At 35.4% G+C, this 27,712-nt stretch overlaps 3 protein-coding genes across 8 annotated transcripts; 2 read left to right on the forward strand and 1 right to left on the reverse strand.

Moving 5' to 3' along the window:
- The first annotated feature begins 139 nt into the window (after window positions 1–139).
- Window positions 140–5,137, forward strand: LOC106180280 (kelch domain-containing protein 10-like). Its single transcript, XM_086996896.1, has 2 exons — window positions 140–903; window positions 2,779–5,137. The coding sequence occupies exons 1-2, from the start codon at window positions 239–241 to the stop codon at window positions 3,296–3,298; spliced, it is 1,185 nt and encodes a 394-aa protein (XP_086853022.1). The 5' UTR covers window positions 140–238; the 3' UTR covers window positions 3,299–5,137.
- A 165-nt stretch (window positions 5,138–5,302) lies between these two features.
- LOC106180294 (programmed cell death protein 10) lies at window positions 5,303–11,506 on the forward strand. The gene is made up of 7 exons (XM_013564251.2): window positions 5,303–5,712; window positions 6,485–6,538; window positions 7,481–7,607; window positions 7,991–8,117; window positions 8,420–8,501; window positions 8,829–8,911; window positions 9,282–11,506. The coding sequence occupies exons 1-7, from the start codon at window positions 5,641–5,643 to the stop codon at window positions 9,361–9,363; spliced, it is 627 nt and encodes a 208-aa protein (XP_013419705.1). The 5' UTR covers window positions 5,303–5,640; the 3' UTR covers window positions 9,364–11,506.
- Window positions 11,507–13,845: 2,339 nt separating this feature from the next.
- LOC106180293 (uncharacterized) lies at window positions 13,846–27,408 on the reverse strand. Of its 6 annotated transcripts, none has more exons than XM_086996893.1 (10): window positions 27,100–27,408; window positions 22,865–22,958; window positions 22,246–22,452; window positions 21,279–21,528; window positions 20,803–20,886; window positions 20,163–20,225; window positions 18,728–19,162; window positions 16,612–16,677; window positions 15,548–16,137; window positions 13,846–15,066 (listed from the first exon to the last, which is right to left on the reverse strand). In XM_086996893.1, the coding sequence occupies exons 1-10, from the start codon at window positions 27,261–27,263 to the stop codon at window positions 15,007–15,009; spliced, it is 2,013 nt and encodes a 670-aa protein (XP_086853019.1). In that variant the 5' UTR covers window positions 27,264–27,408; the 3' UTR covers window positions 13,846–15,006. The 6 variants fall into 6 exon arrangements, with proteins under 6 accessions (XP_086853019.1, XP_013419700.2, XP_013419703.2 ...); XM_013564246.2 differs by having other exon boundaries at window positions 22,204–22,452; window positions 27,100–27,403; XM_013564249.2 differs by lacking the exon at window positions 16,612–16,677 and having other exon boundaries at window positions 22,204–22,452; window positions 27,100–27,401.
- Between the last annotated feature and the right edge of the window lie 304 nt (window positions 27,409–27,712).

Below are 27,712 nucleotides of genomic sequence, written 5' to 3' on the forward strand. Positions count from 1 at the left end.
TTGGACTACACATAATGAAAACGAGACTTACACAGTGTTATGATGGCGCTGCATTGTGACGCTGACCAAGAAACACATTTGAATTATTCATAACATCAACCCGTATAATTTGATGTTTCGAAGCTGTGCATACAGTTTTAGTTATTAGAAGAATTTAGCTGTGCAAATACGTACTATTGACTTATTTAACTAAATTTCTTAGTTTTATAATTTTTGTTGACACTGGCCCATCTTGAAAATGGAAAAGGAACCAATCGCGATGGAAGAGAGCAGACCGCAAGTGTGTATACAAAAGGTAGAAGTGCAAAACCAACGACTTGTAGACGATCGTCTGCCCGTGGGAAGAAGCGGTCATGTATGTTTATCGGACAAAGCAAACCTCTATATTTATGGAGGCTACAATCCGGTAGAAGGTCCATATTATGCTCAGTTCCCCAATACTATACCAAATACCCCGTCAAGGCAAGTGCTGGCAGAACTTTGGAAATTCAACTACACTACCAAAAAGTGGGCGGAGGACGTTTCCTCTGATATTCCACGAGCTGCAGCTTCTTCGTGCGGCACAATCGGCAACGGCAAAATCCTAGTCTTTGGCGGGACAGTCTTTCCATTCGGCCATGTCATGAGCAATGATTTGCATTTATACGACATTAAATCAAAAACTTGGTCTAAAGTCTCTACGGTCGGTGTGGGCACCGCAGTCCCCAACAAGGCGTATGGCCAGAGCATATTTCTACACGGCAAATACCTCTACGTGTTCGGTGGTGCTGTCAGTTTCTACGCAGAGCCTGTATCAGAGCTGCACAGGTTAGACTTGAAGACCAAGGAGTGGCAGAGCCTCAGTCCCCGGGGGGTGGCACCCAGGGGGAGATATAAACAGGAGGTGGTCAAAGACAGTCACAGGTCAGTGGCACCCTCAGCTAAAATGTGGAGAAAGGGCGGATGTGTTTTGGTTGCTTTGTCTCTAATGTTCATATTTACATATCCAGCCCTGTAGCCAGCAATTTCAAAGGGGGGGGTTCTTTTTCTGAAAAAGTGGACCTTTTACCATATAATCCTCATGTAACTAGGTCAAATTTCACCCAGAGTGGACCTTTTTCCAGCAAAAAGGGGGGTTCTTTTGAACCCCCCGAACCCCCCCTGGGCCTGCATATCTTTAAATCTCTACTGTATTGCTTGGGTATAAACACAATCAACAAATTTAACAATATGTACATTTTCGTAACATCTCTGTAATGGTATCTCTTAAATGGCACTTGGGATTAGAATTAAATAGAAAGTAGATATAGAAAAAATTGAGAAAAAGATAATAAAGAGGTAGTTGAAGCCATCCTTGTTCTGTGGGATTATTTCTTGTGTCATTGCAATGTTAGGGCAGATAAAAGTGATGTTGGTTAACCAGCAGTGACAAGGATGCATGGTATCTGAATTTTTTTTTTTTATTATTTTTTTTAATATATGATATTTAACAAGCAGTTAAAGTTTCAGGGCTGTTGGTTTTTTCTATTTGTTTTTTTTTTAAAGTAATAAAAAATAATACATTAAAATGTATAATTATTTTTTATTATTTTTTTCGTACTAGTAAGGGTGGACTAGATGCCAAATCCCTCAGTATAAGTGATTTTAGAGCATAAAATTAAAAGCAGTTTAGTTGTTTTTTTTATCTGAAATCAATTGTAATTTTTTTCCACTTACCAAACCATTAAAATGCCCAAAGTATTTTTCAATTTTTCACATAGGTAGCAATAGGTAAAAAAATTCTGATATCCTCAAAATAAGGGTCGTTTGCACTTGAAAACCATCTTTTCAATTTTGTCTGGCCTCATAGTATTTAAAACTTTCTGGAATAATTAGCTCTTATTCTTTTTTCATTATGCTGGTCTTGAATAATATATAAAGAAAATACACAATCGTATCACTTTTTCACTTGAATCGGCTTATAAAATCATCATGTATGAATAATTCACAGTTATAGATGTATGAGAACACAAACCATTGTGGACATATTTGCATTTTAAAGTGATACACTAATTTTTGCATGTACATAAAATGCTGCAAAAGGTATGAAAAGCAAAAGGTTGAATAACTGTGTATTTGTATTTGACATGAAAAAAGCTGTTGAATCTACATCTATATCTGGGCCTACGTGCTTACACTGCTTTAAGAAAAATACAAGTCCTGGGCCAGTAACAGATTCCAGGAAGGACTTTATTCACTTAATTCATATATATATATATATATATATATATAGAGAGAGAGAGAGAGAGAGAGAGAGAGAGAGAGAGAAATAATAACTGGAAAGGGTGCTAGGGATTTACTAGTAGTTTGACATAGAAATATTAGGACTATTTACAAAAAGGCACATGTGTGTCAAAGGGTGGATTGTAACTACTTTTTAACTACTATGGTATTTTGTGCTATGACAGACCTACATGTACGTTCCAAACCCAACTTAGACTATGATAAAAAAAAGTGCTTTGTCTTTTTAATGTCTTTAAAAAGTGAAGGGTTATTTTTAATGTTATCAAGATTACTAGTATGCTTTAATAATTATGAAGAAATATCAACTGTGCATTAAAATTGCAATTACTGGCAATTTAATATATTATTATTATTAGACAAGCTAAACATTTTGGTCTAAATATTGTATTTTATCAGTCATTCAGTCCTTTATGGATTTTTAGGGAAAAAAAGCATCATTGGTCTTATTACGCTGTACAGGTTGATTGAAATTAAAGCACCGCTAGATGAATAGTTTCTTCTTCTTCTTTCCCCCAGGTTCTACATCCTAGGAGGCGGCCATCTTCTGGGAGTTGAAGGCTTGGATGTACTGTGTACCTTCTCTTTTGAAGACAATGCTTGGGAGGAAGTCTCCACGCTCCCAGATAGGCAACATGGCTACCCAATGCCCCGAGCGTGTTTCGCCTGTGTCCAGTGGAGGGACGATGTTTATATATTTGGAGGCCGCCATTATGCTGTTCCCCATACAAACCAGGTGTTAGGTGATATCTGGCACCTGTCGCTGAGGTCAATGCAGTGGACAAAAATGGGGCGAGATTTACCAAAGCCAACTTACTTCCAGAGTGCTGCATCGCCGTATAAAGGACTTGCATATGTGTATGGTGGAGTCATTAATGAGAATACTAGGACATCAGATTTGTATGAAATCCAAATAGGTGTTCTCAGTCTAGCTGATTTATGTTGGAGAAGACTGGTTGATTTGCATCCTGATCTCTCCTCGTGTGCCAAACAGCTTGCTGACCTAGGGGTACCTCAAGATTTTATTGAACGGTTATGATAAATATTATCTTATATTATTATCCCATATAACAGAAAATCAATTTTTAATATATATGTATTTTTTACACTTATACCGCATGTTGTGTACCTATTCAGGATTTTTTGTGAAACAGATCTTCTCAATCTTTTTTTTTTTTCAAACAAATATTCTAGAATATGTAGGGATTGTTTTTATTATCCTTTCTTTTAATCTAGAATGGAAAATGTTCGCTGGTGCATGGTGCCTCTACATTTTATTGGATTGAATTTTCTGTAAAGGGATAGTTAGCAATGGGTATTGATTAAAATTTAAGATATGTTCTAGAATGTATATGTTTTTGTAATTTATTAAATTTTTATCTATTTGTTTTGGGATTGGAAATAAAAATGGTGGCCAGAGGGAAGGATTTGTTGATAAAAATATAGATTTGGTCGCCTTTTTGGGTTGATCTACCTGGTATCCTTATCTTATAGACAGTAATCACTAGATTCTGCTAGGATTTCTATTGATATTTTAGCAAATGTGAAACATAAACTATAGGGGCTATGTGAAAAGAAAAATGTAAAATGTTTAATTTTTTGTGTCATATTTATCCCTGATTTGATTTAAAGATTTGGTTTGGATGTAATCATTTCAAAGTAATTTATTGACGATAAATTTTATCTTCGGTTGCAATCAACTAATGCCAAATGTTGTTCTTAATGAACAAGTTATTAATTCGCAACTGTTACAGCTATTTAAAACCTGCAAACAGAGAGTGATGATTGTAATGCTGATATTTCTGAAGGGTGGTAATATAGTTGACAGTCCACCATGAATAATTTTTCTTTGAGGTTGTAATTAATGAAATTTTTCAAGTATGTATACTAGTGTATTAGACAGACTCAATTGAATATGTCATTTTTTTTAAGAATAATGAATGCAGTTTACTGCTGTGGGTTTAATTTTTCAATTTTGTCAAAGGGCAATATATTATCAAGGGATCCTATTTATTTATGAGGATGTAAATGTGCCAAAAAAATTGATCCTGAAGGTTCTAGCAGACGTTGGTTATTAAAAATATTTCGACTTTTTAAAGTTAAATTTGTTAGGTTATGGATAATATAAGTAAAAGGAGTTGAATTTTTTTCCCCAAAGTTTATCTGTGTTCCTCTCTTTGCTATAGCCATATCAGGCATGTTTTTAAAGGACGCATTTATACACGATATAAATGGTCGTGTCTGATCTTATCTGACACAAATTATATTCTAGCTGTTGAATTGGTGTCAGGTTATTTCATAAGATCAAATATCCCAGTTAAATTTATATCTATGTTTTAGCACACATCAAAAGTGTATAATATTTAATAAATATGTGGTGCTTATAAAAATGTATATTAAATTTATGTAATAGGAAATGACATTAGATTACTAGTCAGAGCAGATGAAATAATGCACTAAAGACAAAATAGGAATGGTCATTTTCCGTTTTTAGAAACTAATTGCTAGTCAGACATTATTTCTTTATGCAAGAATTGTAATTTTGAACAGAAATGTACTCACTTAAATTTAAAAGTCTTCTCCCATAGCAACGGATACTTGTTTAAATATAATTAACTTAAATCCTGTTTTTAAGGATCTTGCTGTAACTATCAAAGAGAATATGAAAATAAATATCATTCAATATTTTTTGCTTATTTTGAGCAAATTTGCAATTTCCAAAAATTGCATCTATCCTAGCTATAGTTATATCATAATTTACCTTAAGTGTCTATTTTGTTCCTTCTTTCATCAGTATTATTTATTTTGATTTTATTTATTTAAAATTATACATATATGTTTGCACTGCTTTAAGTGAAATAAATAAATGGTTATTTTATTTTTATTTATTTATTTTTAAGAACTTCGTAGCAAGAGTAATTCACATAGCTGAATAATAGATGGTGAGTCATGTTGAATTTATCACGCGTATTTATAATCTGTGAGCTTTGTGTGACCACGCCTATTTTATCTTGCTCTTATGTGAAAAGAGCCCAGAAAAGGCACACCGAAAACGAGACTGTTGACCTCACACCCAAGGAAGCCATTTTACCTGACAGGTAGCGCGTCAATGAAAGGTTTATTTTATAGCGATCATTTGGGAATTTTCGTCAATAGGTGACACCGGTACACTTAGAAATAGTGAATTCAAACAGGGAAATGCCCAAGAAGTAGAGTAGATCGTTCCAGTTTCCAGCAGATCACGTCAAATTTCGAGCCCGCCGTGCCAGGTGTCATAAAGTTTTGGGTCGTGATTCACACAGGTCTTGAGTACGTCAACTGTGAAAAAGTTTTCTGTATCTTAAACGTTTATTCGGAACTTAGCAGAACAACTAGCAGAAGATGACCATGGGGGATGAAGCGCTGTTTGCCTCCATGGTGATGCCGGTGGTGTTTGGACCTATTTTAGAAAAGGTGAGAATTTCATTTAAAAAATAAATAGATAAATAAATTAGAAAATAATTAAATAAGTTGTTGTCAGTTATTTTTGTAGTTTGAATGATGATACTGTAACACTTTTCATTAAAAGTTTCGAAGATACATGTGTGATTATTTATACTGTTTACATTTTGTGATATTAACAGTGACACTTTGGTTGTACATAGTCATGATATTACTGTATGTCTCTGTCATAGTTAACTGTGAGCGGAGATAGAAAATTATTGCTTCTGATAGTTCTGTTGAAAATGAAATGCTGATTCAACTTATATGAACGTTGTCAATCTTGATAAGAAAAAATACTAGTATTGTAAATTTACACTGTTGAAAAAGATTACAACAGTAACAACTTGTATTTTATTGCACTGCAGTCTTTAGTAATTGCTCCAGTCGATTTTAAATTACTTTTTAAAGCTAAGTGTACTTCATAGTCACAAATATACAATGGATTCCTTGCCTTGAAAACCTTTTGCATTTATGTTTTACTTAATGATCCTATCAGTATAGCATTAGAGCCTTAGCTTCAGAAGATCTCTGATACATAAGTGGTGACTCAATAATTTTGGGAGACCTCTGTAACTTTTATCATAATGGAGATCAACTTTGAAAGCAAGAATACCATTTGTTATAATAGTAGTATTTTAATCTCCTCTCTCTCTTTCTCTCTCTCTCTCTCTCTCTCTTCCCCTTTCTAACTCTAAGGTAAATGAAGTTATAAAAGATAACTCCTCTCTATTGTATATTTCAGCTTGAGAAGAGAGACATAGGAGCTGCACAAACTCTCAGAGCTGCCCTAACAAAAGTGAGCATTGTGTTGGGGTTTACATCTTCCTTAAAAAAAACTTGATATAAAGTATAACATATATCTTGTGTTCAAGATGGTGTTCTTATAATGAGTTGTATTTCTTACCTATAAAAGAACAACATGTGGAATAAGACTCCTGCTCTTATTGTAATGACTCTGTATACATTGTCATTACTCATTATTAGACATTTACATGAATCATAGCAACATTTTTTGCTGTTTTTTTATCACCAAGTTGCTCAAGGCTGTTTTTTTAACAATGATAATAGACCTAATTTTGTGAATTATGATACTGATGTGTTTTCCCCTTCAGTGATCTGGTTTAGTTAAGGTGAATATTAAGTTGAATTTATCTTCATTTGTCACATGTTAATGTCACAACACACTGTTTAGGAAAACCAGGAAGTGGTATGCTTGACATGTTTTTAAAGGTGTTTTTTTTAGAGGAAAGTGGGTGTTTTGCCTTCGATAATGTCCTGATGATAATAGGTCTTTTGAAATTACCAGAGTACTTAAAAAGGGGACAGGTGTGGCACAAACTATATACGTGTGTGTGATATAGCTTATACCGTAAGTTACCACTTAAAGTGTGGATCACCATTTGGATAAAAGTGAGCTGCAGAACCTTTCTATATGAATTTGATAATTGGATTCTAAGGCTTTCTATATAATAGGGAACGGCAAACTCCAGCCACATGATGATAAGGAATGTAGTGTATAATGGCAGCACTGGTCCAATGTAAAATGCCAGTAATATGAAAGCAGTGTCAGTAAATTTTTGTAAAAATTGACAAATTCAGCACTGGTCACTATATCTGGTTTGGGGCGGAAGATTTTTGGACCCTAGTGCCCTAAAGAGTTAGTAGGCTAAAAAGGTTAAAGCACAGTCTAAAGAGCCATCAGGACTTATATATCATCTTTAAGTCTTCATCATTTCAGGCTGAAACTAACCACCCTGGGCTGGCTTATGACATGGTAAAAGGCATCCTAAGGAAAGCAGAGCTGGCAGGAAAAGTAGACATGTGTGAAAGTCTTCTCAGGTTAGAGGGACTCAACCAGTCAGATGGTGAGTGGCTCAGAGAACTGACTCTAGTGGTCTGATGGTTTATGGCTTGTTATGTTGATATGTTCTGTTCTTTCTGCATTTTTATTTGTAACAATTAGTTAAAATTACTTCCTGTTTGAATTTGTATTACTGAAAATATTGAGTGTGTGATAGAATATACATGAATTTGAATTTTTCGCACTTTATAGTGTTTAGACTAATAATCTTAAAAAATATTCTTTTTGTCCAAAGAAATCAGTAACTTTTAAAAATTCTTCTAATCTGATAATATTATCAGATCTTCTTATTAATTGCCTTGGACTGATAGCTAATAGCACACATTTTTTTAAGGCATGGGTTATTATTATTATTATTTTATTTATTTATTCATTTTTTGCTGCCAGAGTTCCGCATTGATCGTCCAGAACCAGCCTTCCAGGAGCTCAACCAGCAGTCTGCCACACTGAAGAAGATTCTGAGCAGGATCCCAGATGAAATTTATGACAGAAGAAAGTTTTTAGAAACTATCAAGTAAGTTCTGCACAGTCTGAATTCTCCTTTAAATCCCATGTTTTATTCTTAACAGGATATTACTTAGGGAAAGAAAAGCACACCATTTTATGAAAATTGTTTAATATTTTTTTTCCTTGCCGTGCAATCATATGTAATCTTTGGCTGGAAAAGTTTTTAAAGAAAAACATTGATGCCATCAAAAGTATCCTCCATTGAAAGCAGTTATGACATTCAGTTGGAATATAACTCAAAGATGGTTCCTGACCTTAAAATTGTAGCATTAGTTTATCATGATTGACGATATAATTTCTTCGCTCCAGGGACATAGCTAGTGCCATTAAAACTTTACTGGATGCAGTGAACAGTGTAGTCAATTATATACAGGGACCAGAAAATAAGCAGGTACTTGTATAGTTATCTGACCTCAAAAATAAAATACTATTATTATTTTCTAAAATACTATTATTTTTTAACTTGACCTTATCACTTTAATTAACTTGAAAAAGAAAAGCGACTAGCAGTTTTACCATATTAATATTTTTCGCTAAATTGGGGAAATATGAAGGATTAAAACTATAAGGCAGGACCATAGATGGTGAGCAAAACAGGGGGTAGTGTGAAATGTATAATAATTATAATTATTATGATGTGTCAGTTCAAAAGATGAAGGGGGGGGGGAGGATAATTTTTATACAAATGTTCATATGTTGTTCTATTGACTTTTTGTAGTTACTTGATCAGAGGAAAAGAGAATTTGTGAAGTATTCCAAAAGGTTTAGCAACACACTTAAAGAATTCTTTAAAAATAACCAGTGAGTATTTGAGAGTTACTTTTATTCAGCTACATAAAAATGCATTAGAAATAGAGGATGTGCAGCTAGTTTGAGTTACTGTACTGGAAAAAGTGCAAGAATTGATTAATACAACTTGCTTGAAAACTGACTGTCTGACTGTCGTGCTTTATAAACTTTTCTGTGATTTATGTGAAATTTTTATTGTCAGACTTTTTTCCATAAAGTGAAAAAAAAAGCACTACAGAGAAAATTGTTAATTATAATAATTATTACCACTTTTGTTCTATGTTTTTGGTATAATATTTCTATAACAATTTGAACATTTTAAGCCATAATATTCTGTTATTTCTGTGTCCAATCATTAAACCATGTGCATTTGTAATTCCAGGAAATCGGACGTATTTCTCAGTGCAAACTATCTGGTCAATCAAACCAGTGTGATAATGAAGACTGTGAAAGCAGCTTGCTGACTTTGAACATTGTGCTGGTTGTGACAAAGCAAGCCACACCTAACACATTCTCTGCATCCCTGTGCAGAGTAATATATGAATAGTTAACTGCCAGATCTAGTAGTCTGATTAGATGACATCTTCCAATGTGAGAATATAAAAGAAGAGGATTATTTTAGACTGCTAATAGATATATGCATAGGGAGATCTGTAGTGTGTTGTTGAGGACTGATGGCGGAATCAGAATAATTATTTAGTAAATTGGTTCATGAGTTGACTGAAGTTGAAACTTTTGAGGCACAGGCTAGGTGAAAACAATGTGGATGATTGGTTTCTGTGGCCATCAGATGAAATATTTTCTGCAGCAAACTATTTTCGTATGAGCAGAACAGTATGAAAAATCAACCTTGACTCTTCTGAAGGTCAAGGTTAGACATTATTTTCGAGGTTTTTGCTTTAGACAGAGGAGTTTCAAGGGCAGCTCATGACATGTTAAAATCTTCACTGACCAGAGGGACAACTTGAGAGAAAATGGCAACCAATTATCATATGTAAAAACTATATTTATGATGAAAACACATTGTGATCTAGAATGGAAAATGTTGGAATAAATCGTGGGGAATTTTCAGAAGTTTTATGATTCATTAGGCATAGCCATGATATCTGTTAGAACAGAAGGAGTGGAAGTTCAGTTAATTGCTTAGTCTACTCAGTGAGGTTGTTTTGGCATGAACTTGTAAGCTTATTTCTAATGCAGCACTGGAATCCTATGGTATAGGTTCTCAAGCAAATGAATATAAATAGGTGCTTCTCACTTTTAAGTGGAACCAAATTTTAGAGGAAAAAATGACAAAATTAGTTGCACTTACAAAAAGTAGTAGTGGTTGCTAAACCAAAATTAGGGAAATTAGAAGCTTTTATATTTTGATAAGATCAGACAGGAGTTATTGTTGTTCAGATGTAGATACTGCAGTAATGTTAGCTAATAATAAGAAATATTTAGCATATTGTTAAGTAATGCTTGTAGACATGTGTAATAGTTCAGGTTGTTTCAAGCTCATAAGTTCAGATTGTAAAATACGTAAAAAGAAAGCTTGTGAAAATATGCTCACCTGAACTTGTGGTTGAGCAAATTTCTGCAACGAAGCCGTTTGCTTTTATCTTGAAGAATTGGGTAATACTAGATGACTTGAAACGATTGCTTTCAATTAAACTTAGCATATAACGCATATAATATGCTGCACTTAAAAAAACAGTAACTCTTAGTACAATCTAAGAAATTTGGTCGAAAAGTTTGTTTATTGAGGAAATATGATTGCATTTGAAGCTTTGAACTGCTGATTTGAAATGTGATCATGTTATCTGGTCAACATTATCCAAAGTAAAAAGGATATTTTTATTTGTATGTATATGGCATTTATAAAACTACCCAAAGGCATATTTAATACAGATATATTTTACTCCAGATAGTTGGGAAAGATTGCTGTTAATTTTAGTCTTTTCCCTTGTGTATTATTTGTTTGACAGGTATATTTAAGGACTTAATTTAAAGTTTGCACCTTTTGGCCATTGCATTAATACATTTGATTGTGTCCCATGCAAGTTAGATGAAAATTGTCCATAGAATGTTGGTCAAAAACTCTAGTTTCACTGTATCATTATCCAAGGTATGACAAGGTATCTAGTATGTTCATTTTTGCAGCCTGTACAATATGTCATTGTTGGCACATTGGTTGTGATTTTTTATCTGTAATTCCGATTAAAATTTGTATCTCGGGCAGGGGCCGAGCTTTGAAGTATGCATATTATGAACATGTGTCCTGTCAAGGGGAGTGCATGGGAATAGCCCATTTTGTAGGGAGGGGAATAGAACAGCCCATATTGTTACCCATATTGAAGTCACTGTATTGAATAAGATTTGGAAATTCATTAATTAATTAATTTATTTACTTCAATGAACAGTACTGTTATAATTGTTAAGAATATGCAGCACCATGGTATGTATGAACTATTAATCAAAACAATACTGCTACAAAGTATATCAAAACAGAGGGACAATTAAATTTTCTGAGGCCGAGAATACACTAGAGGCACTGTATTACTGTATTAATTTGAAAATAGTTATAAATATTACTGATAAATAATAAATTAAAATGAATTACAATTCAGTTTTTTTTTTCAGATTTTGAACTATTTTGGGTTATTGGATGTAGACTCATCCACACACAAATTTCAAGCACATCAGGATCTGTGTTTGGACAGTTCCCATTATCCTAGATATTTTTGAAAAAAAAAAAATTGTCTGCCGACTCCTTAACACTAGTTTCAAACTTGAATCTAAGAAAATGCCAATAAGATGAAAGCAGAAATCTTACGTATCAAAATGTTTATTTCATATAGTGAGAAGATTAACTTTGACACTGAACAGATAACAAGTTAATAATAATATTAATAATGATAATAATGAAGGTGCTTAAACCCAGTAAAACAAACTATGGCATCCTATAATTAGAATAATACTTACACAAGACTTGGACAACACTGGAGGTAAGCAGTTTCACTTTCACTATTACTAACAAGTGCTCAACAGACTGCATTTAAAAAAGAGAAAAAGCAAATACTTCATGATGTTTTCAATTTTATCTACAGCTGGTGCCACCATGCTGGTTTTTCATCACATCATATTACGTCATTTATTTTTAAAGATTTGTCAGATTGTCCCCCACTTAGTACAGGAGACACATATTCCACAAAGCCCTCACCCCCCCCCCCCCCCCAATAACACCCCTTACCCTTAAATTAAAACCTACACCCCACCCACCCTTCCCCTGTTTTCTACAGGTATCTAGCAGCATATTAATGAATGAAAACATTCAACAGCATTTCCACTATTTTCTTTCTCCACTCTTGATTGCCAATCAGAAGAAAAAAAGTTTTAAAAGAATTTAAAAACCTCTGACAATTCACCAAGGTAGGTCTACTGAATTTTCAATGATCCATTTTTTTACTGAAAGAACACAAATTCCCAAATAAATGCTTATAACTGGTCTTATTATCATGCTGTATGTTTTATACCACACACATTTTCACTCCAACTGCAAATGAACAAAACAGTCAAGTTTTGGCAATTTGTATAAGCAATCAAAATATCTACCTTCATTTAGAAGAAGCACCCTATGCATACTGGTTCTCCACTCTTCCTACTGTGCAACTCTTCTCAAACAGACAAATGAAGTGGAGTGCAGCATTTTACCAATACAATTAGGCCGACGAGAAGAGGAAGAGACGCACAATTTATTATAATAATTATATTACCTCTATGTGTAGTTGTGCAGAACCTTTGGAAGTTTATTCTTATACATACCTTGTTCAATACCCCATAATAAATCCTAACCCCCTTAAAAAAAATTAACCCTTCATATACTACACAACCAAGACCCTTTCCATTCTGAACTTCATTCACGCTAAAGTGCAACTTTGGTCTGTATCATAAACTTTTCATTTTCCAAATTTACTTCTGAACTCATGTCAATCCACAGATCATAACCATGCTAATGAATGACCAGTAAGTAAGCATGAATTAGAAATCCAGTCTTTTATAATGAAATGTGTATTATTACATAAGCTGGATGTTGAATAATAGTCATGAACATTTCAACCATGTGATCATATAGTACTCGACAGTTATCAAATGATGATTTAGTATTATGTTAGCAGGGGCTCCTGTTATATACTTAGTTTGAGGTTAACAGTTACTTCAAAACTGGTCAGGCACTTTCTCTAAGCAGAACTATGCATTCTACTAGTACACGAACAGTCCACAATTTCAGCCAATCAATTTGCTTGTGTGAAATGATATTTTGTTTTAAATGGTACACACCTGCAGGGCTATAAATTTTGGCAACCCTGCACCTTTGTTGGGATCTGCCCCCCCCCTTCCAAAAAAAAAAAAAAAGATCCCCACCTTAACAGCATGGTTAGTAGATCAATGTGCAAACAAAAGTCCTTTTTAAATATAACATTGTTAAGCTGGGTCCATGAAATAGTCTTGCATTATACCCCTTTTCAACCACTCTACACCACCCAAATTAACACGTGGTGGTATCCTAAAAAATTCAGCCCAAGATTTACATCTACAATATCTTGTACATTCTAACTATTTACATTAAATATATTTCATAGTCATATGTATATATTTATATATATATATTAGAAAATAAGCAATATACCTAAAATACACCTTGGGTTTGAAGTACCTTTACACCAAAAAGAAAGAGAATATTAAGCTTCAATGTGCAAAGTACCATTTAATTTTCCACTCATAACAGACGACATTGCAAGTGCAACAACAAAAAGCAGCAATGAATTCTGGGTAAGTTATCCCATAATATTCAGCATCACGTCTTTCCCATAATTTCAAAATCTTTCATACTTTTTTCTTGCCTTTAGTTGCAATATTAACGTTCTAACTACTCATAATTGTGCTCTTATCTGGACGAAGAGTAATCACAATTTAAAGGAAAACATCACCGACTCTCTCTCGAGCAAGTTTTTAGACAAGATTTTCAACTTTTCTGTAGATTTTTTATAACTTATCATTTCTGTAACTGTTATATATTATATATTTGAAGTGAAATGTTGGCAGGTATAATTTTCATTTCTATTCATTTGGAATATTTCTGTCACAAAGTTACGTAACTACTGGGAAAGTCTGATTAAATAAACAAACTTACTAGGTTGCAGCAAGACAAGTTTGTATTATAGCAATTTATACGTCGAAGCATTGAAGTATCATTTGTAACAATACACTGTGCCAGACAAGTTAGTACAGCGAGCAGTCTACAGGCATCATAATTTGCCCCTTGCTATGCAGTGTGCTTATGAATACGATGGCTTCTTTTCAGGATATCTTAATCATTCACAGTAATAAAATTTTGAAATACTCTGGAGCGGATGCTTTCAACTGGGTTTCCCTGCTCAGTGCAATACGGACATAAACGAACAAGACACTTATTTTCTCCTAAAGATGGCAGCACTGGTCCCAAAGCACCTTCACAATGACATCGTGGACTGTGTCATGCAGTTTCAATACATTTTTTTATCACGTCACACACTTCAAGCATGACTGTTCCAACAAGTTCCTAGTCTAATGTTCACCTTTCTACACACACTGCATCAAAAATCCTTCCAGTCTCACAATGTTCTATCGAGTGGCACATCTTTTTATCACCATGATACACAATATGGCTGACCACCATGCTTGTAGCAGTTCCAATGCTTCGACCAGTTTTGAAACTGCACAACAAAACACCTTCCTTGTCTCACCTTTCTCCATCAGATCAGTTTATACACAGCATTTTTCACAATGATGCACAATTTGCCTGTGTCCAATCTTCTGGTTAAATTTCCACCGTCTTAAATTGCAGCAAATATATCCGGGTCTCACAAATTACAGAGATACTTTGGTCATACATAACTAATCATATATTTATATATATAACTGTTGTATCTCCCAAATGTATAATATAAGAAGGGTTAAGGCAGTTCTAGTACTGGTCACATTCTCCAAGCAGGGAGACCCACACATGGCTCTGTAGCACAGTTATCATAGAAGGCTGAGCATTATGGAATTCTAAACGGTATGATATGGTATACTATCAGATGTTAAAGGAAAGGATTTGTGGAACCTCCCCTGGGAGCTGTGGACTGCTGGGCGGCCATGTTCTGTGGATAAAAAAAATCAAAAGATGCACTGAGTTGATACTCTCTCTATTGCACTCTTTAAATGTGTCAGGCCCCATTAAACAAAAAAACTCATGTCAGGTTCTCTTGCTAAGTTACATGCGCAAATCTTACCTTATCAGGAACAGCATTTCAGCATTCTCATGGAAATCCTAGTCAACTTAACCAGAGAACCGAATTCAGTTCTTTTGTGAAACTGGGGCCAGGTCTTAATATTTTGACATGTGGTGACAAGAAAGTGACAAGAACCTCCACTTCTTTATCTTTAAAACAACTTAAAATCTACTATAATAATTAGAGAAAATTCTGTTTCAACTAAACATTTTCATCCAGTGTAGTCATAACTAAACAAGTCAGATACAGCTGATTTTCATTCAAGCTACATATCATCACTTGGATGTTAATATGAAACAAAATAAAAATAAATAAAATAAAAAATAATTCAATAAAAATGAGAAATTACCATGAAGGGGTTGGCAGCAGGCTGTTGTGCCCCCCATCCTCCTCCTACAGTTTGTTGTGGCTGCATGCCAAACCCCCCTCCTGGTTGACCCCCTGCCATCCCTGGGGATTTAAACTGTCCTGGCATAGAACCAAAACCACCCATCTGACCTTGACCTTGACCCCAGCCTTGACCTCCGGCACCAAAAGCACCATTGGGCTGTTGTGCCCCAGTCCCAAATTGCTGTCCACCTCCGAACTGACCGCCAGGTGCAGTGGTCATCATGGGCTGGGTTTGAAACTGACCGCCAAACTGACTTCCCATCTGGGTGGACTGGGCACTACTGCCGAACTGGCCAAAACCACCTGCTCCCGTGGACACTGGTTGCTGTGTACCAAACTGGCCGAACTGACCGCCCGAGCTGGCTTGACCGAACCCGCCAGCAGTGGCCATACTGGTGTGAGCTTGACCACCAGGGAAGCCGCCCCCTCCACCGCCACCTGCCCCGCCCATGAAGGGGTTGGCCACAGGTTGTTGAGTAAAAGCTGAGGATACGGGGCCTCCACCCCCGGGGCCTCCTCCAAATGGGTTTGCCGCACCCTGGGGTTGCCCTGCAAGGATATCACAAGGAACACTATCAATAACTAGCATTAACTTTATCCTAGCAGCTATGTTATGCTGGAAATATCAAAATTTGAAGATTCAATTATTTTGTGCAGTTTGGTATGAAAGAAAATAGAAAAATGTAGAGAAAACTATTGACTGAGAATCAGGAATTGCATGTAAAAATCCACAAACATTCCAAATTCAGAATTCAGTTCAAATCTCTGTATGTTTAAACTTCACAATATAAATGAGTTGTAATTATGTTTGTTCCAGACATTGCTTCGCTCGGTCTACTTTGAAAACTGGGGTATGAAAAAAATCAATAATACCTCAATTGAAATCTACAGGGAAATCAATGTTCAAAATCTGACAGGTGAAAAACCAAGTAGCAAATAAAATGGTATGTCTTAAATAATAATTATAATTTTTAAAAAATTGATACTTTCATTTATTACTATCTTCATCATTTGCCACATTACCTCTCTGTATAAAAGGATTGGTGGGTACTCGACCCCAACAGATATTATCATTGGAATGGCTACTAGCTGAATAGAGAGTTATCATATAGCCATAGTATACAGAAAAAGAGACACTATATATCTACTTGCTGGCTATTCTATTTATTGACCAAATTTCCAGTGAAGTTGTGACCACTCAACTTAGGTCATACTATCTCAAAAAATTTAACCAGTTTTACAAAGGAGCTTTGGCTGAAAATTGGTCTGCTAAATTCCAAAATTTTGGTCTGCTTCAGTTCAGTATAAATGCGCAAAAGTCTGCCTAAAATGAAAGCCACAATTTGAGACATTAGGGAACATTGCATTTTTGTTATAAAAAACGCTCAAAGTGTCATTAAAAAAATGTTAAAAAAATAAAATTTTGTTCTAAAAATTAGTTCAGGCTCATTTTGGTCCAATAGTTCTTTCAAGAAACATGAACTTGCCCCCACCCCTCAAATTATTGGTGGCAAAACCCTGTCTTTTTGTCCACTGTTACTGAGATTGTGACAAGTCACCCGAGATTCAATTGGTTTCTGTAAGAAGTAAGGAGAGAAAATAGCCGTTTACACCACAATTTGACTGGAAATATGGCCTCACTATAATATATAGACTGTTAGTTCTCTTGCCAGCTGTCTTGTATATTAGAAAGTTAAAAGAGAGAGTAATTTTTAAAAATTACTAGAGTTAAAATGTGTTGTGATTCTTTATTACTCCTTAATTCCAATGTATTTAATTGGAAACTTGTTAAATTACTTTAATGTGAAAGACCTGTGTGATACTTAGATCTATTTTAATTATTTAAAAAATATCCAAGGTGTTAGTAGAACTATTTTGAGCATTCAACAGACCAAAAAGGTTTACTTCATTCCGTTAGTTTGGATAAATGTTTACTCAACATGGCAAACTCATGAATGGCAAACTAAAGCAGTACTGAAAATTCATTGTTAGTACCCATTTTCACAAATGAAAATACCAAAGGTATTAATTTTCAAATTTCAATAATCTTTTGCAGTGGGGGAGTGGGCTGGGCATAAGTTGAAGAAATGAAAAATGAAGAAAACCAATGAGAGTAAATGGTAAACTCTGAAGATTTTACAAAAAAATAATTATAGCGATAACATCACTCTCAATATGTTTTGAATATACTAGTCTTTTGGTTTCTTAAAAATTAATAAAAAATTTATTTTTTTCTTTTCTCACTCTTGTGTTGCTCTTTTTCATTTCTTAAAAATGTAATAAAATTATAATTTTTATTCCTTACTCCTGTGCTTACACTACATACAGTCCTTGATGGCCCTGATATTCCACTACTATTGCAAGTGAGCTTAAATGATGTGTTGCAACTGTGTACGCACATAAAATGTGCACATATCTAATATGTAGGGGATGGTATCAGGTACAGGCATGATAGGGATGAAGTTTTGGAATAGGACTACTGTAACAACAAGTTCTGTGACTGACTTAGACGTGTTATGTTTATGACATTTGAACTTTCAGTATGTGAAAAAGAAAAACTGCATCATTTTTAAGGAATTGAGTTTGGATTTTCTTTTAATTGGATGGATAACACTGACACTGGCTACCAAGTGCCCACAAATAAATAAATAAATAAATAAATAAATAAATAAATAAATAAAAATCTGGTTTTACAAAGTGTATTGCACTAGGAATTTGACCTGCAAGTAAGAACTTTATATATGTTTATGTAAACAAAAAGCCGAACCTTTGTCCCATTGCCATAAACCATTAGTAAAGCATTGAAATATTATATAAATAATAGGAAATAATATGCATAAGATATTATGACTGTATTTATTTCTAAGCACAACTTCTTGCATGAAAAGTCTTGTCATGCACCTTGATAAATGTCTGCCTTTCATGCAGCATTCTTTGGATTATGAAAATTTCAAAGAATAACAGCAATTGCAACATAGTTTATAGATATAGAAAGGAGATCAACAGCTTATGCAACTTTCATGCATTCAGTATAAAATAAATTTGCAACAGTAAACATAATAACACCTAACTTGCATGAAGAAATTCAAAGTAACAGATACACAGTGTTAAAGCAAGAGGAACAAAATGCCTGTCATACCTGCCCCACCAAATACAGACGAGCTAGCTGTCGAAGTCGCCCCAAATGATGATGCAGCGCCCCCTACACCAGTGCTCCAACCACTTCCGCCACCCCCTCCGACACTACCCCCAGTGCCAGGGTTACTCCAATTCACGCCACCACTGCCAGCGCCACCTGCTGGCCCGTCCCAGCTGACGCTCTGCACCACTGGCGCAGTCTCGGCCTCGGGTGAACTGAACAAGTCAGCGAGAGCCGCGTATTTGTCAGTAGAGGACGTCATGGCAGCAGACGAGGAGGCGGGCACCGGAGCACCACCTAGACCTGGGGCAGCGGCAGGGGCGGCTGTGGCTAGGTTAGAGGGACTTAGCATGGTACCCTGTTGGCCAGCAGGAGGAAAGCTACCAAATGCATTAGTTGCTGCAGATGGCTGTGGGGGAACACTATTGAATAATGCTGTAAGCAGAGAAGAACAACAGAGAAAATCATAAATAATGATATATATGTATATATTAATATGTAGAACAGTATAAGGCCCTTTGCATATTGTGTGGTACACTTAATTGGATAGATCCATTTTGAAAGTGTGCCATCTTTACCACCTGGCTATTACCAAAAAACAGCTCCAAATTCAGCCAGTTTTTAAAAAAATGTGAAAGGCAATAAAACACCCTGTAATTATATAAAAATACCTCTCAAAATTGACCGATCCAGTTCAGTGTACAGCTCAATGTGAAAAGGTCAAACCACCCTGAGTTACATAGTACTGACATGGATATTCCCCTCACCAAAACCCCTCAGCTGTGATGACTTCAATGTCAAGACTCAGGGTGACAAGGGACGCATTTAGAACAAGTTGATCCCTGGAATAACAGACCCGCAGATCAAATATGGTCAACCCACTTGAAAGCATGCCACATAATCCCCTAATAGACAGACTCACTGAACAGATTCCCTATGGGGATTGCGCGGTAAGTTTTAAAGTGGGTTGGTCATACTTCAACTGTGGATCCGTTGGTCTGGGGATCAACTTTGGTTCTGAGTGCAGCCAAAGAGATCGTTAACACAGGATTTTATGTATTGAAGAAAATTCAAAGACCCAAGGATCACCATCAACCTGCCACTCAGACTACAGTTAGGGTATTATATCTTATAATAAAATACATATATATATATGTGTGTATATATGTCCAGTTCAACTGCACTGTACCAAAACAGCTGTCTTCCACCAATCAAGATTCAAAACAGATTGGCAATCATTTAACACAAAATATCTCAGAGTTTGGCCTTTTTGTTCCTTATTGTTATAATAACAAACTTATACATGCTCACCTAAAAAAAGCCCTTTAAAGTAGCAATCAAAAATGTTTCTGAGCGTAAAATACATATATATGAGCAGTTGGTTTGGGGGCAGTTTAGTTGAGCTGACAATTCTGACATAGTATTTCCATCTTACACTGAACAGTGTTGTAAGACATGGTGGTACTGGGGGAGAATCCCATTCTTGGCTGCATGTAAACTACAGAATACACAAATTACAGATCAGTATGACTTAAACATTTTACAGGACGAAAAAAGACATACAATACATTTTCTAATGACATGGTCACGAACAGCCGATATTCAAAATCTGATTACCAAGTAAAAAGTCTTCTATATTAACCTTTATCTATGATTGCATTACTGGAGAGTTTATTAGCATATTCTATATGAGGAATATCTGCTCTCTAAAGAATGACACTCCTGTAGAGCTGTTGAATACATGCTAATATGTCATCCAATTCACACCTGCAACCACCTATCAAATATCTTATATGACACATCTATTCCATTAACATGCACTATACATTCATTCCCACAAAGATGCCGTGAAAAGAAAAAATCCAAATAAAAAATAATTACTCATGAAAAATAATTTTAAAAAATGCTTATGCTTTCAACATGCTGGGTGATGTGGATATGACCACTAATGCTAACTAATATGTAAATCATGACAGCTTTCTTTCTATCATTTTTTTTATTTCAAACAAGTTGTTTGGTTTAGATTTAGAATGTTTCTTTCTGCACGCAGTAATGAAGGGGAGGGACCAACTTACATGTTGACTGAGCAGGGCTAGCAGCAGGAAAAGACGGCTGACCACCAAATGCACCAAAGTCTGCAAAACCACCACCAGATGGTGCTACAAGAAAAGACAACATGAAGATGTCACTAACATAGAAACAAAAGGTCAACTCATGGATCATTACTACTATTCATTAATACTTCTTCATAGTTAAAAAAAGCAGCAATTTTGCATTTCTGTTTCTTTTTACCCCTCAAAATATGTACATTACTGACAAAAATTAAACTGTATATGTTTTACTGAAATAACTGATATGAAAAGGATAAAAGGACAACCCAGCACTCTTAGTCAAAAAGAAAATGAACATAGATGGAGGCTTCAAACCAAGACTAATCTTAACATGTAAGAGGCAAAGCAATAGGTCTGCAGCAATATTCCCCAACTGCATATATATCTATTTCAGCCACCAGATGGAGTCTACACCCAAGACAAGCTAATTCCACACTCACCTTGCGGTGCTGCAGGAGCAGCAAAAGGGTCTCCCCCTAAATCCCCCAGCAGGTCCATAGCCGAGGACTTTGGCTGTTGTGGCTGCTGTGGAGGTGACTGTACTTGTTGTTGTTGTTGTTGGGGTGGTGGTTGTGCTGCTGATGGCTGCTGTTGTAACTGTTGTTGTTGTTGCTGTTGTTGTGCAGCAGCAAATGGAGTAGGTATTGCACCTGGGGCCGCTATCCTCTGTGGCTGACTACCTTGCTGGGACTGGAAGGAGAATGGAATGTATTTTTTTACTTTCATTGTCTCTTGTATGAAGGCAGTAAATGAAAAATTGATTGAAATGGCTCACATATGTTTAGTGCCTTTAGAAACAATTGGCTTTGTTCTACAACACAAGATTGTTGTGAGATTTTTTTTCTTTTTAAGTGATTATTTTTTCTTTTAAGACCACTTTGTATCACACTTCATAGTTTAATTAAATCAATTTCAGCTAATTTCTAAATATCACAAATATTACATTTTTCACAAATATCACATTTTTCACACTGGTTGCACATTTCTTAGAAAAAGTCTAAAAACAGATGTGATTTAGAAGTAACAATCCGCACATATATTTTATAAATATTGAGTAAGTTTTAAACATATCAGTTGTATTCTTCCTTAAATATAAAACATTTTCATTAAATAATAGGGCTACTGAGCAAAAAGAGGTGACTAAAAATTAAGACTTATCTCATTTAGATAAATAATCAATCATACATAAGTCGATAACCATGGTATATTAATAATATTCTTACTATTTGTCAAATTATTTACTTCAAATTTTATATTCACCAAATACATAATTTGAAATTACATGTATGATAATAATAATAATAATAATAACAATATGGTAATTTATTAAAAATCAATGTTAAAATCACAATTAAAATCATCTACCTTATTTGGCTGTATAACTAGCTTTGGTGCATTACTTCCTACCAGTGTACGTAGAGGTTTTGTTCCGTCGTCTCTGGACACTGTATTCAACTGCTTGGCCTCTTCTTTCATACTCTCCGTAGGGGCCACATACCAGCGCTTCTTTTCATATTTTTGAACCATAAAGTCTTTTATTTTCTGTTCGTCTTTGTGATTGAATTCAGGGGTGGATCTGGCATCATAAAGACCTAGGTAGACTTTCCGACAAAACTGAAATGGAGAGAATATGTTTGTTTGATATAGAATTACAAGTGTGTGTGTATAATGTCTTAGACTTTTACCTAAGTTCTTGTACCTTGTAATTAGGCTGTATGTATATCAAAGTTGGACAGACAAAGTGTTGGGTACAACAATGCGAAAATAATGTGCTAGTTGCAATGCTATGTTAGGTAAATCAATGACAGCACAATTGCTGTGATATTACAGTCCTTACAGTTGTTCCACAATCCCAGTGTCTTAATTTTAACTGGAAGAACATCAGCTGTGTCATGGACATTGTGTTAGCTGTGACGGCATAGCAGTTGTGACAGTGATGGCAATATTGTGCTAGTTGTGACAGTGCCAATGTGTTGGCTGTATCAGTTAGAGTGTGTTAGGTGTGACAATAGTGCGCAATCCGTACCTCATTCCCATGACACTGTAAGAAGTCCATTTCTTCAGGAGTGAAACTAGTCATAGAAATTGACTTTACTCTATATGGGGGATTCAGGCCACGTCTGAAAAGAAGAAAAAAAAATTAGTATCACAATTGCCAGAATCACATAAATTACATCACCAAGTTAAAAAAATTTCAAACCATTTCAGTTCATAACTATGTTTCCCTCAAACCAATTTATTCTTGTAATGCAATACCTAATTTTTTTCTTTTAAGAAAATTGTATTAAAAATCAGTGACAAAGAAATATTTCACATCCAGTGTGGTGGAAGAGGGGCAGATGTCCTATTATTTTCCAAAATTGGAGATGAGGCATTCTCTTCTCCCACATTACTTCAATTATTATTATTATTATTATTATTATTATTATTATTATTATTATTATTACAGCAATAATGATGATATTTGCTTAGGTAGGGGTTGAGAAAAAGGAGCAAAGTAAATTTCTTGTCCATGCTTCGCATTAAACGATATTCTGAATCAACAAGTAATTCTCACATTGCTATTTTATATCTCCTCAATTGATCCGCCTTGTCCCTAACGACAGTTACCATGAGTATTTCAGTCACATTAAGTGTGCCATTTTTAGAATCAATTCACCAATTCTCTCGGGGTGAGAAACAAAAATTCACATTACTTTCATTTCCATCATCACCCACAGTTCTACTGGATCAATAAACAGGTTGAATTGTATTCGTCTCTTGGGCCATTCAGTCACATTTTTGGCCGAATAACAAATATTACGTGCCAAATTTATGATAAGTTAATTACGGTGACATTTAACAAAAAATCCCATTTCTTCAGCCAATATACTGGTATATCAACTGAAGCAATTGACAGAAAATTGCATGCAACAGTTCTTGTGCATTCAACAGATAACATGAGTCACTTTTTTTCTGCCTACCAGGCATTGATCCAAAACTGAATAAATCAGTTTTTTTTCTTGTTTTGTTTTTGCTTTTTTGTTTTTTGTTATTTTTTGTTTTCTTTTTTCTTAATCAAACATACTCACCGCCTCATCTCATTGCAATACATTTCATTATCTCTAATCAAGTGGTCATCACTGTAACTATGACCAATAGACAATATCACACAGACAATTACAAAAAAAAAAAAAAAAAAAAAAAAAAAAAAAAATCAAAAATTTCACATGCATTATAGCATCCATGTTCTCATTTAATGTCTAAAGACCTTTTTTTAGTTTAAGCCCATTTGAAGACAGCTAAATGTAGCACAAGGATCCTAGAATGGCCTATTATCATACTTATTCAATCCATCAAGCCATAACAAATATTAGCAATGGTTGTCGTTCACGATCTAGCCTCATCGTACCATATGTCATGTTCACAAAGTGTGTGTACTGTAATGATTCACTCTGATAAAAGAGAACAGGAAACGCTGTTTCAATTGACACCCTGCTCCCTCGATATCTATTTATTATCACTTTGATGAAAATTGTCTTCATGAGATCTAAGACTGTCTTTTACTTCTCGGTTAAAAAGAAAGAGTTTGCATTACAACTCAACACAGTCAAGGGCAAGTTTCAAATAGGGCTCCTAAATGAAAATATGGGTATTAAAATCATTATCAGTTTATCAATGCGAAGTCTTAAGCTAATCAGTGTTCATCACCCAGGCTTACATTCTTTACACAGACATAGTGATACATACCCATGTACATGCACACTCGCGCACACACACGCACACAGACACATGCACACATGTGCACACATGCACACACACTGACAAAAGGTCCTACAAGATAAGCAATAATCACACACAATAATCAAGATCAAGTGGTTCTTCTTGACATACATCAAGTGTACTTCTCTTATCATTCATATTCATTACTAGTTAATAGTAACGGTTACCTTTAATAAGTTCTGTTAAGATAACAGCTTTGGACTGACAATTGTTCATCTAGAGTGACACTTTTTTTATCTTTGTCAGTGAAAATGGCTGGCAACACCAGCAAGGTTTCCACTGTTGGCAATGGCATATCTGAGAAAATGTGGTACTTCATAAAGCTGCATTCCAAAATGATACAGATCTCTCAGTTGTTTTGATAGAAAACAAAATCAAGAGAAAACTACTGTAATTGACTGTGTTTGTGTGTGTGTGTGGGGGGGGGGGGGGTTACCAGTACATACGTAAACTAAAATTATCCAAATTTATACTAGTAATAATAATAATAATAATAATAATCTTTATTGGAGAAATCGCAACCCGAAGGTTGAAGTTATACAATTACATATATATGAATATTTAAGTCAAGGAAGCCTGGTCATTTTTGCACTGGTGCACTCTGTAGGCGGTCTCACCTCCCTGGGGAGCATACAGCTCGGCTGCCATATTAGGCGCTCATAGCTAATATATCATTTCTGCACTACCTGACCAGGCCCCTGCTTCAACCCCTTAGTGCTGAGTGCCAAGCGGGGAGACAGCAGGTACCATTTATAAAGGACTGGTATGTCCCCGGACGGGATTTGAACCCACGTCCTCCCGCTCCAGGATTTGAACCCACGTCCTCCTGACCACAAGGCCATCCGGTCGTGGTGTGTGTGTGTGTGTTTGTGTGTGTGCAGGCACGTGCGTGTGTGACAAAAGGGCAAAAGTGATTACTGATAACTTAAATTAAATGGAACCATTAGGGTGAAAAAGTAACAGCAGCTAAATTCATCTACTTCATATATCCAACAAATCTTGCTGACTATCAGTTTTTGTTTGAGTGTGTGTGATAAATGATAAGTTGTAACAGGCCTAACTGGAGAACAACTCAGTATACAAGGAAAACATCTTATCTGGGTTATCAAGGGTCAATATATTGTAGAATGATAATTCATGTAATAGATACTGGAGAAAACAAAAATATTTTGAGATAGAGGTCTATCAAATTTCAAGTGCATCCACTTAAATTTGAATGTACACAATCTGAAATATGAATTTAACTTAATCTAATTGCAGACTTTAGCCTATTTTAAGCTTAACAGCTTTATATGTAAGCTTTATATGTTATTTTAAATTACTAGTAGTATAAAAAGGTCTAAGAATGCTTACTAGTACATTTTCAACATCTTTACATCTGCAATTACGCAGATTCCATTACAGTTGTCAATGATATCCTCATTACAGTAATCACTGGTAAAAGAAGTCATTAAATAGCCAAAGAAATAAGTGGATCTCTCCAATAAGAGTTTCTACTAAAGTTAATTTAAGGCCCATCTCTAATTTGAAAGTCGAGTAATGAGACTGCTTAACACAAATTACACTGCTGACTCAGTATGTTGACCTAATATGTTGACCCAGTATGTTGACCTGATATGTTGACCTTTAAGCTGAGAAACAGCCCATTGACACATAATAATATTAATTAGGATCACACACATGCATAAATTGACTGTGTGCAAATGACATGAAAATGAAACCTTCTTTAACCACCAGCTGCTTACCAAGTAAATGTCAGCTCAATTACTTTGAAAGTTAGCTAACATCAAAGAACCACACCATCAGGGCAATAGTGACATGTCATAATGACATTATGAAAATTAATCTAAAAACATATTTTTAACAAAACTGACAGGTGGTCATTGAATCATGGAAAGATAACATGTCCTGCAGACATATGCAGGCCAATAATAAAATGTCAGATCAAGGTGTGTCTATTATCAATGGATAAATCATAGAGGGAAAATTATAATGCAAGGGGTCTGGAGGAGGGATGGGGGGGGGGGGTCTAAGTCATCAGGGGAGCCCTAGCTTCTCTTGTGGCCCAATCAGTGGGTATATGTCAGTCCTGGCCATTCCAGCCAGGGATAGAGTCAAGTTATAAGCAGAAGGAAAATATTGTAAGTATAAACAACCAAAAAATGAGATAACGGCACCCTCTCCCGCGCAGGTAGTCACTAAGTAAATCTTATGACAGCTGCAACTACACTCCTCAAATACTAGTACGACTTCAAGCATGCAGCAAGTGTCATCTAGTATCTACTAGTAATTAGATCCCCAGTGTTAAAAAAATCAACACTAGAAAGGCAAGTAGTGCCATATCTTTACGATAAAAATATTTAGGCACGTTTTTACCGAAAAAAATGAACGTCACACTCCTACTGTGTAAACTTAAACGGGTCGGATGCGGGAGGCGTTATGCAGAACATGAATCGTGGTCGAAAACGACCGGCGAAGACACAATAGCTCAATACTCACAATATTCCACTACAAGATGTGCACACGTAAGATCCTATCGTCATATTCACGTAGGTAGGGCCTCGTTGGCCACAGTCAAAGCACTGTTTGTTGTGTGGAAGGGACACCATCTCTCGTAACATTTTGAGGTGTTTCTCATCCTGCTTTCTCTTGTTGGTCGCCATCTTGAATTTGAAAGACGGAAGTAGGCGGAAACAAACGAAGTGGAAAATGTCCGGTCCAGTTCGTTAATGTGAAGTTGTACGCCACCTAACTCGCCGGCTTGCACGATATGGCCAAAACCATGACATCAGTTGTCACATTTCCTTAATGTGAGATTAACGGTGGGTGTCAGTTCACGTGGGCAATAATTGTGTTGGATGAGACCAAAATCATATCGCCATCTCACCTAACACAATTCAGCAAATAGGCCTAGATCTAGTTTTTTTGGATCTTTTTTTACAAAAATATATTTTTAATATTTCGGGAAGTTGCCAAGTTTCTGTGTATTCTCTCAACAACAAGCTTGGAATTAACAAATCGGATTCTGATTTTTAAGATGAAAAATTACCCTTGTAAATCAACAGACATTTTGTATCACTTCTTCATCTTTTGAACACTTGAGAAATATTAT

Source organism: Lingula anatina, chromosome 10 (genome assembly GCF_051362555.1).
Source record: "Lingula anatina isolate TDL-2025a chromosome 10, LinAna3.0, whole genome shotgun sequence".
NCBI lineage: Eukaryota > Metazoa > Brachiopoda > Lingulata > Lingulida > Lingulidae > Lingula > Lingula anatina.